Below are 13,841 nucleotides of genomic sequence, written 5' to 3' on the forward strand. Positions count from 1 at the left end.
AGAATCAATCCCCTCTGCAGACCAGGCAAGGAACATTGAATAGCGTTCATTTATGTGCTGCCAGATGTATGTCTGCATGTGACTGGGCTGGCCAAACCGCTTTGAATGATTTTCAGTGTTATTAAGCAGACTCACAGGAGCAACAGGACTCGTGACAGAAGTAAAGAGCCCGGTGGCAGGAGTCCTTGGTGAAGGAAAGTTGCACGGAAAGAGAAGCACCACAATGCAGACTCTATTTTAATATCTGAGCTAACAACTCTCTGGGAATATTTCTCTTCCTCTTGTCCAGCCCCTTCTGTGTTGTGGCTGGTTTGCATTTGTGTTTGAAGTGCCAGGCGGTTTAATGAAGTTATTCTTTTATAAATTTTGCAACACTGAAGCAAGCATGAGGGCTTTAAATTAGAATAAGTGCCACTTCTGTATGGCAGGTTCCTTTGAGGACTGATTAGAATGAGGCCTCCCGTTGCCTGGCCCTTTATGCATGGCAGTGTTGCTGTGTGTTCTTGTTTACGGCTCACCTTTGAATTTGCATGAGTTTGCACCATGCCTGCCGCCCGGCCTTCTGTTAGTCAGGACTGTCTTTCTTTCAGGATCATGTTAAATACTTCACTTTAAAGAGATTTTTTAAATTATATTGCTTTATTGTAATGAATTAAAATTAACTTGGAGTAGCAAATTATTTAAGGATGTGAGGGTTATAGATTACTCTCACCATAGCTACAGCACATCTCTGCGTGGAGGAATTAAAGGGTTCTCTTTCCAGTAGCTCTGTGCACCATGAGGGGTGAGGAAACTGTCCCACAGAGACCTAGAAGTAAAGCCAGAAAAGATGCCCAGAAAGTGAGAGGAGAATGGGAACTTCACGTTGTGAGTTTCTGAAGCAAATAGAAGCTCTTCTTGGCAGGGCGGAGAGTGGGGGCAGCTCTGCCATTTTAAGACCTTAAAAAGTATAAGACAATGGGGAATCGTGGACAAGAAAGAATAAAACCATATCTTAAGAACAGGTGTAATAGAGAATAGGAAATGCACTCAACCGTTCCTGACTTCTTTGTGCCTGTATGAACTTGCTAATAAACCAGGATGATTTTAGGGAGTGGGGAGGGATCGTTAAAGAAAGAGACCTGAAACTTTCAACAATGCGCAATAACATACAGGGAAAAAGGAAAGAAAAGCAAGCACACAGGCAAAATTTTTTAAAAGCACCAAATTTGAGTGTGAAATGTTTTCTCCTCTCTCCAAACTCGGATTTTTTATTTAAAGTGGGGGCAACCAAACAGAATTGGGCCCATGGAATACTTGCATTTTTAAAGGACTTGCTTAGAACTTAAAACAAGAGTTACTTGGGGCTCCTTCTAATTGCATTCTCCGTGCAGGAATAAGTCCCCGGAGAGACAGAAAGATCAAAGGCAAACACCAGGAATTTTACCTGTAGAAGCAATGCATGTATATAACTCTTTTTTTTGCCCTGCACAACACTCACTTGCTTAGGTATGGAAATGGACATGCACACGTGCATATTCCCACGCGCGTGCACACACGCACACACACGCGTACACGCACACACACCCATGCATACACACACAACTCAGGAGGTGACTCATACTTAACATAGTTTATCTAAATTAATACATTGTCCTTTCACAGTTTTATTTTTATATATCTTTACTAAAGCATATGCCATAGTAGACAAGCTTTTTTTTTCTTTTTTTGGCTTATGGTGGAGAAAGATGTTTTTCTGTTATTCTTAATGATTTATAACATGTTTGACTTACTCTTAATGTGAGTTTACCTCCTAGGGAGTGTGGCAGTGTTTTTAATAAAAGAAATAATACACTACAAGGAAGTGGCATTTCTTTTGCTTTTTGCCCAAGTTCAATAAACTATTTTTCATAATTATTGGAATTTGGTTGAAGGGAATCCGTGTCCCTATCAAGTGGAAAAGCAGAAAGAGTCTTGGCTCCCCCCTTCTTCCTACAAAGGTTACCCTTTGAATATAAATTACAACGCCCTGTGCTTCTCCCATTCTAATCAGATGACCTTTTGAATCTGGTGGACCAGAGTTTAAATCCTAAGCCTGCCAGTCAGTTTTTAAATCAATGCCCTGCTCCACCATCTTTCAGTGTATAACTAAATTTCAATGGATTTCAAACACGGAAGTGAAGTAAATGATGCCAGTGGAATCTTGCAGCTGACTGCAAAACAGCCAAACTTAACTCTGAGATCTTGGCTAAGTGATATGATTATAGTTAATTTCGCTAACTAAATTTTCTTCAGAAACCTTCAGGGATTCAAAATCTAAGAGAAAAGGGAGGAGCTGGAATTTTGTAATGTTTGTAAGAGGACATTTCTGAGCAATTATCAATTTAAGCTTCCATTATTTGCCGCTAATTACTACACAAGGCTGTTAAATATTTAGCAGAAGTTTGTTTAATTGCATTTGACTGGGAAGGGGATGCTTGATAGCTTCAGCAGCAAGAGTTGGTTGTGTGCACCGAGAGCTGCCAGAGAGGAAATTTGTATTCGCCCAGGATGAACACATTACAGTGTCAGACAAGCCTTCTTTTTTCTTCCTTCCAAAGATTTATTTATCTTTAAGGTATCTAAAATTAGAGCACGAAGAAGGGGCACTGCTCATGGATGTAAAATTGGAAGGAGGTCATTCTTAACCTTGTTTACAGATGTTCTAGTTTAGAAAGCGCCAGTGTGATAAATTAAACATTACAGGGGAAAAAAATTAAAGCTTAGCAACAACTGGCACATGGACACATCTGTCTGTGAAGCACTGACTTAATCCCTGAATATCTTATTAGGCAGTATTGCCCATCAAAGCCTTCTGTCCCACAGTACGCTGGAATCCTGCAATTCCAGAATCTTCAGTGAAATCTTTACACTCTCCCTCTCACTGGCTTCGTATAGTTTGATTTAAATTTTCTGCTGGCTTCTTGCATGGAAACAGACAGCTCAATTCATTGTTTTCTTTTAAAAATAAACATTGTACTCTTTAATATATTTCCCAGTGGCCATTTTGCTCTTTTTAGCCTGTTCTTCCCATTCAGCACCTTTTTCCCCCGCTCTCCGTGTAGTAGATAGTGCACGCTGTTGTCAGTTCCAGAGAAGGAAATTTTCAAGCTTATCGGGTGTGCATAACAGATAGGGGTCAGCTTGCAACGAAAATTTTACTACTGTTTTTCAGTTCTTAATGGAAAATGGGATTATCACAATGTTAACATTTCCCATGTATGATGTCACAGTAGAATTTGTCCTTTGGAAGCTGGTGGACTGACGGACTTGTTTTATATCTCCAAAATGTTTAGTTGTCGAAATACTAGGAATGGTTCTATGTTAGCTGCTGGCACTTTGCATTATTTAAATAATTAGTCTTTGCTCAGGCTTCTGAAGACTCACATTAGACTAAGGCTAAGCTAGGTATTCTTGGTACGTGGTAACCGCCATGGGCTTTTCTGGCTTAGTTTGATATAGCAGAAAATAGCAAAATGTGGCTAAAATAGCCTTTTTGAACTGACTCCCCACCTCCCTGCACAGCTGGACATATCTGCAGCTCCACCAGATGCTTCAGCTGCTATGCAGTTCCCGCCCTCTGTCCCCTGGCCTCTCAGCTTTGCTGCTGCTCTTCCCTCTACTTCGGGAGCCATTCTATCCCTTTTTACCTCTGCCTCCTCATCGCTCTTGCACCAGGCAGGTGTGACTACTCCAAGAACAGAGCCTCTCACATAAGGTGAAAGGCCCTTACTCTGTGTCCTAGAGCACCCGTCTCTCCAGGTAGAAGGTTTGGGCTATAGCAATGAGTGTCCTTTATCTGGACAGCTGGCCCAGCCGTAGGACTAACTCTTAAGACCTTGAGCGTTGGCTTCAACCCTCTGGGACTTAATTTTCTCATCTATAAAATAAGATACTGGACCAGATGCTGCTAGGTACCACCCCCAACCCCCAGCTGTGAAACCAATTTTTTCTTTCTCTGCAGCATTACTTACAGGTGTAGTTGATTCACCTGCCATTGGGTCTAGACCAACAAATTGAGGATGATAGCTCTGTAGTTCTTTCAAAGTAGATAGTTGTTTCCATTCCCCAAACACTGATTTCCTGAGTCTAATATTTGGGTCCCTTTAAACATTATTAGATTGTAAATATCCCTAAAGCAGCATTGATTGATTGCCACTAAAACGTACCATCTTTGTTCATTGATGGTACATGAATGGTCTTGATAAGTCACTAAAAGAATGAACACTTCTGGAAATACTTGGTTCTTCACTTAAACAATGCCATTTATTATATATCTCAAGGAATTCTTTCTACAGTTCCTGTACACTTGCCCACGTTCACCCCTTGACTACATTTTACTGCAGTACAGTATATATTTACTGCAGTACAGTCTCATGTGGTATATATGTGTCCCTTTGCAATTCTCATTTTCAGGTGCGGAAGATATCATCATAGAATGAAGACCAAGTAGCATACTCAAGCATGGTATAGCAAGCTCAATGTATTTTCAATACAAAGTCAATTCAAAACAATTATATGTCTTCCTTATAAGCACCTGTTCCGGTATCTGACCTCTAATGTAAACCTGTCAATAACAAGACAGGTCATTAACAAGACCTCCTCGTTACAGCTATTTAACACACCTCATAGACCACCATTTCTTCTTCCCCTTTAGATCAGTTCTTCCCTGCAGATTCTTCAGATCCCTTTAATGCAGAACTCGCCTTGTCTCCCAGCTTTCGTTTATTCATGCACAAATGTGTTTCAGACAGTATAAGGCAGTGTTCCTCAATATCTCCCTGTGGGAGAGATGCTTCCCACCAAGAGATATGTGGTAGTGTCAGGGGACATTTCTGTTTGTCACAACTGGGAAGATGCTACTAGCATGTTGGCGATAGTGGCCAAGGATGCTGCTAAACATCCTACAATGTCCAGGACAACCCCCCTAGAACAAGAAGAATTGCCCAGCTCCGAATGTCAGTAGTGCTGAGGTTGGGAAACCCTGCTTGTGTAAGGCAGGCCCCGCTGGCCTTCTGAAATCTATTTTCAGGCTCCTCTCTGGAACGAAGCAAGTGAATGGGATGTGTTTTATATAACGACTGAGAAATGGTGTACTGGATGGTCTTCTAGGTTGCTTTGAATGAGATGGATGAACTTTATACTATAGTTACAAGGTCTAGTGTTTGGAACATAAACTCATCAACATGCCAGTGTCCTCATCCATCAGGATTATCTCAGATCACCCTTTTTCTGGACATAGTGAGCACAAATGTCCAGAGAACAACAACAAAAATGTCCTTCAGTGAGGTTTGTTAGAATGTGAAATTGTTTCCTATGGGAGGTATGATAGAAACTCATTGCCAGAATCATTCAAAACTGGCCTAGTGTGTAAACTTTACCAAACAATTATGTTCCTACAGGGGGACAAATGGAATGTCCTAATAGTCCTTTTCCTTCTTTAATATCTTGTATTCTTCTGATCACTTCTGATGATGCCATTTCACCTTTTGCTTTAATATAGCTTAGTGTCATCCAGAAAATGCTTTGAGATGTCAGACCAAGCCCATGTGAGCTGTTAAATGTCAAACGAAAATGCATCAGTGTCTCTGTAAGTTCATGGTGATGACATTACCATATGAAAAAATAAAAAGGGAAATTCTGTCCATGCAAACATGATCATAAATGCAACATTCATGGCATTCAAGAGAGGGGCAAAAGCATATCATGACAGTTTGGAAATGCCATTGCTATGTCATAATAAAAGAGTAGAACTTCATTCTAGCAGATTCTACAAATGCAAAGATTATGAGTCAACTTCCCTGGCTCTGAAAAATCCACTATTCATATGTCTTTTCGATTCTCATAGCACTTAGGGAAAATATTGTTGTATATTTGTCCTTTAAAAAATATTCATTGAACTGTAACATAGCTCACAAAAATGCAATATCCACAGATATGGTCCTGCTGTTTACCTGGTAAGGTCCGTAAAAACACAATTACCCCAGATTTCTCCAGCCAGGAATTATACAGTTGTGGGTAGTAGAAACTTTGGGGTGGGCAAAGTGGGGTACTTGAGGGTGATTTTGGTCTTCAGTGTAATTTTTAGAACATTCCTAATGGTACTCCCAGAGCCGTAGCAATTTACTTTTCATCAGTTTAAAATTATGAGTACTTTTGTAATTGTGTGGACTTTGAAAATGTTAATTTATTAACATTCACATCCTGTTAACCTTATTAAGATGCTTAAAGGTCATCCTTTGCCGTTGTGACTATTTTTTCTCTTAATGTTCAGGGGAAATAACCCAGGATCCTGTCATCATTAGCTGTATACACTTTTAAAACTATTTTCCTAGCGTAAGAAGTTGGGAATGAAAAAGAGAGAGGGTGGAAATGTAAAAATCTTGATTAGAAAGTATAATTTAATAGAACATGTATTGAACCAAATGTATTGATTAATGTAGAAGATATAGTACTTATATTGATTCAAACCAGAGATTTAGTACTAAAAGCTCTAAGCCAAAAAGCTGTTGCAGATTGCTACAAAAGTCAGTTTAATGCTGTCCTTGAGAATGCCTTCACAAAGAAATTCTTCTAATGTTTGAGGACTAGGTAGAATGCGGTATATGTCAGTCTGATCCCGGAGGGTTTTATTTTGTACTCTAATAGCTGTTACGAGCCTACATTATATCCAAGGAGTAATTTTCCTTAGGGGTGCCCGGCTCGCTTTGTGTCAATATTCTAGCATTTTAAGTCACGTACAGTATATGCTTCTGGGAACGGGGAAGGAGCCAGCCAGACTCATAATGGTCTGCATTCATTAATAAAGGCAGAAGCTTCTGTCCCTCCATTGCCCACTACAGGGATGCCTCTTTGGCCTTCAGGGACCCGTACAGACACATTTAAAGAAAGCTTTATTTTGAGTGGGCAGGAGATGAAATGTAGGACTTGCAGGCATTTCCTAAGTCAGCTCTATGCCCAAGCACAGGGGTGACCTTAATGGGTCAAAGAAGAATGCAGGTCAAAAGACTTATTATCCAGCCTGTTGGAAACCAATTGCTTTTGTTTAAAAAAAAAATAAAAAATGAAAAAAAGCAATAGTGCTTAAAGGTGGACGGTAATGTCGAATTCTGTTTGCAGCCTGTAACTGCACGGCTCTATGTGAACTGGAATATACTTCCAGAAAAATAAGAGCATACTGATTATCCTCAGTGTTTACAGATAAAGGTCCAACCCAAGTGATAAAAGGAAGGGTAATATAATTAGTTAATCAGTGATGATTGATTACGGATGTTTGTGTTCTTCAACTAAAGGAAAACAACACACTGCCATGGTGCTGTCACCATCTGTTGAAAGAAACAGCCACATTTAATCTTTATATTTCTTTATTTCTTCCCGCCTTGCATTGTTTCAGAGCCACAATTGCCTACTATTTCATCTAGTTAGAAAACATCTCATTTAAATTGAATACAACTGCAGTTTAAATTCGGGTTTCTAATGGCATAGTGAATTAGTGGAAAGCTTGTTGTTTTGTTTTGTTTTTTTTCATTCCTTTTTAAAATAGCATGCTGGCTCTTTGAGTTTTAAAAGCTTGTCAGAATTTGTTTGAAACAAAAGGCTATAAATAAACAAGTCATGGTAAAAATGATTAACATCTTTGAATCAACAGATTTCACAAAACTTCCATTCAAATGCCGTTTTTGTTTTTATGACCATTGATACGTAACATTTTGCCGATGCCAACAGAGTGTTACAAAGCACAGACGAGACATGGTCTCTGCCAAAGAATTAGAAAAGTGAAGGCAATCTCTGGGCATAAGTTTTGGGGTTGGGAATTTAATTTTTCAGCCCTGGGAAGATAGGTTCCCCCTGGCTTTCCTCCAAAGCTGAATTTCATCATTGATATAGGTGCAAAAATTCAAATTTCCATCAAGATTGCAGGAAAATGGAATGTCTTTAGCCAAGGTGAACAGTTTCAAAGGATCATGGATTTTTATTTTTACTTAAAAATATTTTTCTTGGATTGCATTTTAAATAGGATTAAACTGTTTGACCAGTAAATGTGGTCAGCTCTCAGAGAAAAAGGAGGCTGAATTAATCATTTGTTAGAGTGCCAAGCCCAAAATGAGAATTCCAGTCTTGTAAAATGAAAGGCATCTCATATTTAAAAAGAAATACATAGTGCTAGAAGGGAATTTTTAAGGCCCTCATCTGTTTTTTAGCTTTCTAAGTTTAATTTCACATTTATAGAGAAAAAAAAAATACATACAGCACACTCCTTCCAAATGGGGCCCTTTCCAGTAAAGAAAGTGCTTTTGAAACCTCGCTATTAAGGTATCATACCTAGATGGATCTTCTTTTAAGCTTTAAGGTATGTTGTGGATTTGATTTTTTTTTAACCCAAACCCCCCTCGTGTAAAACAACTGTTCATAACTGGGATTAATGGTTTGCAATTTTCAGTTACTTAGACATGGGGTCTCCAGGAGATGGCTTTTTGCAGAGTACAATATGGCTCTCTGTGGGATTACAGAAGTTTTCTTCTCTTCCTACTTCCTTTTCTGTCTTCACCCCCCACCTCCACCGATGCACCGATGTTGCACTGATGTTCTTCTCGATTATGTAAAACACTTTCCCTTCATTGGAACAGATAGTTTTTCTCATAACCCGTCATTGCATTAAAGTACTTTAGGGACTGTGAATTGCTGTGTAAAATTGGTGAGATTACCCACTGCTTTGTTCTAGTGTAGTGGTTTCCTCTGGACCTAAAGAGCTGAAAACTCTTGCACAGAGAGAAGGCTGCTTGTGGATGGCCTGGCAGCACTTTTCTGCTTTCTGCTCATATGCATTTGTGTCCTTGCTGTCTCAGGACTGGTTCTGTGGTGTGGCAAGTAGCCAGGGGGAGAGCAAAGTGGGCCTCAGAGCGTACCCTCTCTTTGCTTGGCGCTTCTGCTGTCTACTTTTTAATCCTTCCCTCTTGCCTCTTGTCTCCCTTTCTGAAGAAATAATGTCTATGAGCGTCAGAAAACACAAAAAACACTGAGTGCTCCCATGAAACAACTTCTTGTTTTTCTAGTCAGAGAATCTTTAGTCAAGTCCAGAGACTAGGACTTCGCATCTGTTCTCCTCAACGCCTAAAAGCCAGTCGAATAAACCATGGCTCAGATATTCCATTCCTTCCCCCAGAAGATGAAATGAGGCCATTTGTATTTCCAGTGGACTTGAAATACTGCGTGGGGGAGGAGAACAGACACGTCCCCTAGATCCTCAAAGGTGGCAAAGGCAAGCCCTTGAGGATGGAGCAGAATCCCATGGCGGGGTTGTTTCCGATACAAATATATCCATTGCCCAAGAACCTCTAGGAACATGCTGCCTTCGGCCATGAGAGCCACTGCCAGTGGTGGACAGCCAGGCCTGGGGAGACCCTGCCATAGCTCTCTGTTGGGCTGGAGCGAAAAAGGGGAAACCAAAGAAAATGAGAATAAGAGACCTCCGTGGTCTGCAGGCATCTCCAAACCAAGAGGACTTCCTGCCTTTACATTTCTCACGCCAGATTTCTTATGTTGATATTACTTACATTGGGTTGCTTTATTTTTGAATTTCACAAGCCATACCCTTATCCTTCTCACAAAGGATTTGTATTCCTCTCTCTTATATACGAAACATAACTCCTTTATGAAACAACTTCAGTCGGTTGCAGTAAGTGATGCATGTGTATTTGTTCATGTTCCTTGCACCTCTGAAGAGACCTGTATGGCTTTGGTTGAGGATGAAAGCATACAACACGCAACCACTGCCAACTGTTACGGGCCGTTTGTTTTGGGTTCTCGTTTTGTAGCATCTTGATATGAGCACATATAAAACCACCAGGAAAATTGCACTGTGTACTCTTTCACTAACCCCTAGAATCCAATCACGTGTGGATCGTCCATCATAAGCACTTAAACATTTGAAAATAATGTTATTAAACTGATTTTTTTTTACTTTGATTTTGGTAAGAAGAGAAAAACACCCATCTTTCTGTCAGAGTCCTTTCATTTAGGCAAATACAGGTTGAGATTCCTTTTTTAAAATGCTTGGGACCAGAAGTGTTTTCGATTTCAGATTTTGACATATTTGCATATATATAATGAGATGTCTTGGGGATGCAACCCAAGTCTAAACACAAAATTCATTTATATTTCTCATATACCTTATACACATAGCCCAAAGGTCATTTTACACAGTATTTTCAATAATTTTGTGCATGAAACAAAGTTTGAGTACACTGAACTGTCAGAAAGCAAAGGTGTCACTAGCTTAGTCACCTATATGTCATATGTCGGTGCTCAAAAGTTTCAGATTTTGGAGTATTTGGATTTTGGATATTCCCACTTGGAGATGCTCAATCTGTATTATATCTTCTTGTACTTGTTTGGTCATTGTTTTTGGACTTTTTAAAAATAAAAAACCTTTCTATAAACTTGACTCTGAGATAGCAAAAGATATAAGAAGGCTTAGACGTGGTGTATTTTGAGTAATCAAACTTTTATTGTTTATAACCTTTCTGAACAGAATCATGTTGATTTTTAAGAAAATCGCAAAGTTTTTTGGTCTCATGAGTACTTTTATTACCCTTTCTCTCTACATCTTGGTGACAAGTACTTTGCAGAAGTATTAAAAATCAATATACCAATAAAAGAGCTGGCATAAAAACAATTTGCTACTTCCTGTATTCACTTTGAGGCCAAGACTATTAAGATATGGATTAAATAAGGGAGAATGAAGTACTGTTCTCCGTCATGATTTGTCATCCATCTTTTTCAAAAATGAGCTAAATGTAAAATGGAACAAGGAAGACCTAAGTCCTCTTCACAAGGCTCCTAGCTCCCCCACTTCTGCACCTAGCCCCAATTGGTTCTCACTGAACCTCTGGTCATTCAGCCTGTATTCAGGGAGCAGGCAGTTTGCTAGTTGCTGTAAAGGATGAAGAGATAACAAACATCTCTAAGATGAATCCCTCTGCTTAAAATACTCCAGTGGCTCCCTTCACCTACAAGACAGTCTGAGCTCTTTAGCAAGGTAGAAAAGGACTGCTCATATTCTTGCCCCAAACCAGCTCCATCTTCACGTCTCACGAGTATTGTTGATTCAGAACATTCTCCAGAAGAATTCAACCAATCTAAACAAGTTGCAGGTCTGCAAACGTACCTTGCATATTCCTGTTTCATTGCCCTGACCCATGTGGGTCCCTTGGCCTAGCGTGCCCTCCCTGTACTCTCTGCTGATGTTTCCAGCTGTCAGCGTGCTGGATCCACTGTGAACCCTTCCCCAAGGGCTAGGCAGGTTTAGGTGTGGCCGTGACATTTCTGTGTTCTTTTCTAATAGACTGCTTGCCATCTTGCTTTATGGTTATGTGCCCACATGACCTTCTTTAGACGTGAGCACTTTGAAGGCATGAAGGCAAGGACCATGCCCTTCCTCTCCAGCAGCCCTTGCCTTGCCAGCCAGTCACTGAGATAGCCAATCCCTCTTTCCTGAGCACTGCAGCGCTATGGCATGTGCCAGGTGCTGATGTATGTTTCCAATAGATGCCTGTAGAGGAATGAATAAATGAATGAACATGAGAATTACCAGCGTGGGTGAGAGCCAGGCCTACAAATAATCATGAGACAAGACCTAGGATGCATCCTATATAAGCAGTATAAAGTGCAGCAGGAAATCAGAGAAGGGAGAGATCAGTGTTAGATGGGGTGAGGATGAAAGTGGTGATATTTTGAGCTAGGCCCCAAGGTTGTAATAAGAAGGGATTAGGGTCGGGGGATACAGGTGAGTAGTGAGAGAATATGGCTCCAGGAAAGCACAGAGGAGGAGAGTGGAGATCAGGCCATCTCCAGACTTATGCTCCAAGCAAATATCCCGCAGATCTGTGACTATCCTCCAGGCCTGGTTCTGGAGCCTTCCCACCTGCCATCCACCCTCAGAGCATGGCTGGTGGTCCTGAGTTGCCCGGCAATCCCAGTTACCCTCTCACAATTTGGAAAGAGGGTGTTCACTCAGAAAGGGGACATGCTAGCATAGACAAGCGGAGACCACCAATATACAGTGCAGGCTGGTTAGCTGAGAAAGAGCATCCGGGGACTGGGGAGACATGGCAGGCTACTATAATCTGCTCCTGAGACACTCTATGACCACAGCCCGAAGCCCACCCTTGGCAGGGGCGCTGCTGCCACTGTCCATCATCTGCCAGGTAACTCTGGCATTTCATACCCATATTCAGGGGCAGATAGAGCCCCTGTTGTCAAGATGTCACAGTCTCAGAGGGATTGGAACAGAGGCATGTGTAACCAATCGAAGTCATGCACAGATACATAAAACTGTTAAAACAGTGCTACCTGCTTCTTGAACACTGGGTCCTATCTTAATAAGAAGAGATGATGGATGGTGAGAGGGTATTATAGAAAGACATGGCAGAGGTGGAGAAAAGGCAAGGTGCCAGCCAGCCATCTCACAGTAAGGAGGCTCCTGCCCTGGCCTCTCCTTCCAGGCCCTCACGGGTGGCAGCAGGTTCAGAAGATCTCTGGGTCTGTTCCTCCCTGGGAAAGGAGCATTCTATTTTTTTTTTAGCATTAGAGGGCACGCATGAGCACTATTCATCAGAGGGCAGAAGCTCATTGTTCAAGTCATTATGAATTAATTACATGTATATATGCTTGGTCTGATGAAAATGAAATCACTGAAGTTTGTTTTCCCTCTCTCCCTTTTTTTTTTTTTTTTTGTTATTTACAGAATCATACAATGACCCAACACAGCAGTTAGTGCAAGTACAGTCTCTCAAGGAGAATTGCTTTTGTGGCACAAAAAGGGAACATGTTTTACTCTTTGCACGAAACTTTCATTGTTAATGTATATTATTCAGAAACATTGTATTGTACCATAAAACTTGTATTATCAAAACTGTTGGATGTTCATGTGTTTGAACTTTTGCGCACCGGATAGACCCCTTGTATATAAAGTGTTGCACATGTATTATGTCGTCTGATACTAAAATGGTCTTATAAAGACAAGTGGACTTGGGCCCTATTCAGGCAAGATTAAAAAAAAAAAAAAAAAAAAAAAGACATATGACCAAAATGGCTTAAGATAAAGTATTTTTAAGGAAGAAAGATTAAAAACAACTGTTATACATGAGACTATGGTTGGACTTCCTTTTCTTTACACTTAAGCCTAGAATTTCTCTTTTGGTATATCAGCGCTTAAATCTAAGACTATTTTTTATTGCTGAAGATTCTTGCAAACCATGAAGAGATGTTCTCACAGAACAGAACCCCACAGCTGGATAAGGCCCGTATATATATATTTGTAAGCCTTGCAATGTGACAGGTAGCATCACTATATATGCAATAGTTGTTATGTAGACTGTCAAAGAATTTTTTTTCCCTGGATACATTTGAAGCTTTGAGTGTTCAAGGTTTTCCTTAATGATTTCACGCAGCCAAATTCTTGAATCAGTTGAACTAACCTGTATGTTACTGTTATTAATGTTTACTCTGCAGTCTGAACCTGGAGATTACTGGAATTGTTTTCCAAGAGGAAATAAATTCAGTTTACCATTAGGTATGAGTGTATTTGTGTGTTTTCTTTCTCTAGTTACTACATCATTAAAAAAAAAATCTAATTGCCTGCACCCTTGGATGTGAAATCTGCTCTTGAGCGTATCACAGGCATTACCTCAATCATATTTAACCTTTCACACTGGGCCAAATGCATCTGGAAGGATATTCATCACTCTTCATAGGGAAGGAAGCAGACACAGTATCCTTCTACTCTGTCACATACTAACAGGTCACACTGTACTTGAGGATTC

The 13,841-nt window shown here is 40.3% G+C and overlaps 1 protein-coding gene across 3 annotated transcripts in view; it reads left to right on the forward strand.

Moving 5' to 3' along the window:
• The window catches only part of ZNF521 (zinc finger protein 521), a 307,436-nt gene extending 293,844 nt beyond the window's left edge, over positions 1 to 13,592 (forward strand). For all 3 annotated transcript variants that reach the window (XR_001006888.1, XM_011988057.1, XM_011988056.1), the window contains one exon: positions 12,764 to 13,592. Coding sequence is in view for 2 of the 3 variants with exons in the window: in XM_011988057.1 (XP_011843447.1) it covers positions 12,764 to 12,793 (30 nt within the window). In the remaining variant the exon portion in view is untranslated. The remainder of the gene's footprint in view (positions 1 to 12,763) is intronic.
• Positions 13,593 to 13,841: the final 249 nt, after the last annotated feature.

The sequence above is a fragment of the Mandrillus leucophaeus genome, unplaced genomic scaffold (genome assembly GCF_000951045.1).
Source record: "Mandrillus leucophaeus isolate KB7577 unplaced genomic scaffold, Mleu.le_1.0 Scaffold322, whole genome shotgun sequence".
Taxonomy (NCBI): Eukaryota; Metazoa; Chordata; class Mammalia; order Primates; family Cercopithecidae; genus Mandrillus; species Mandrillus leucophaeus.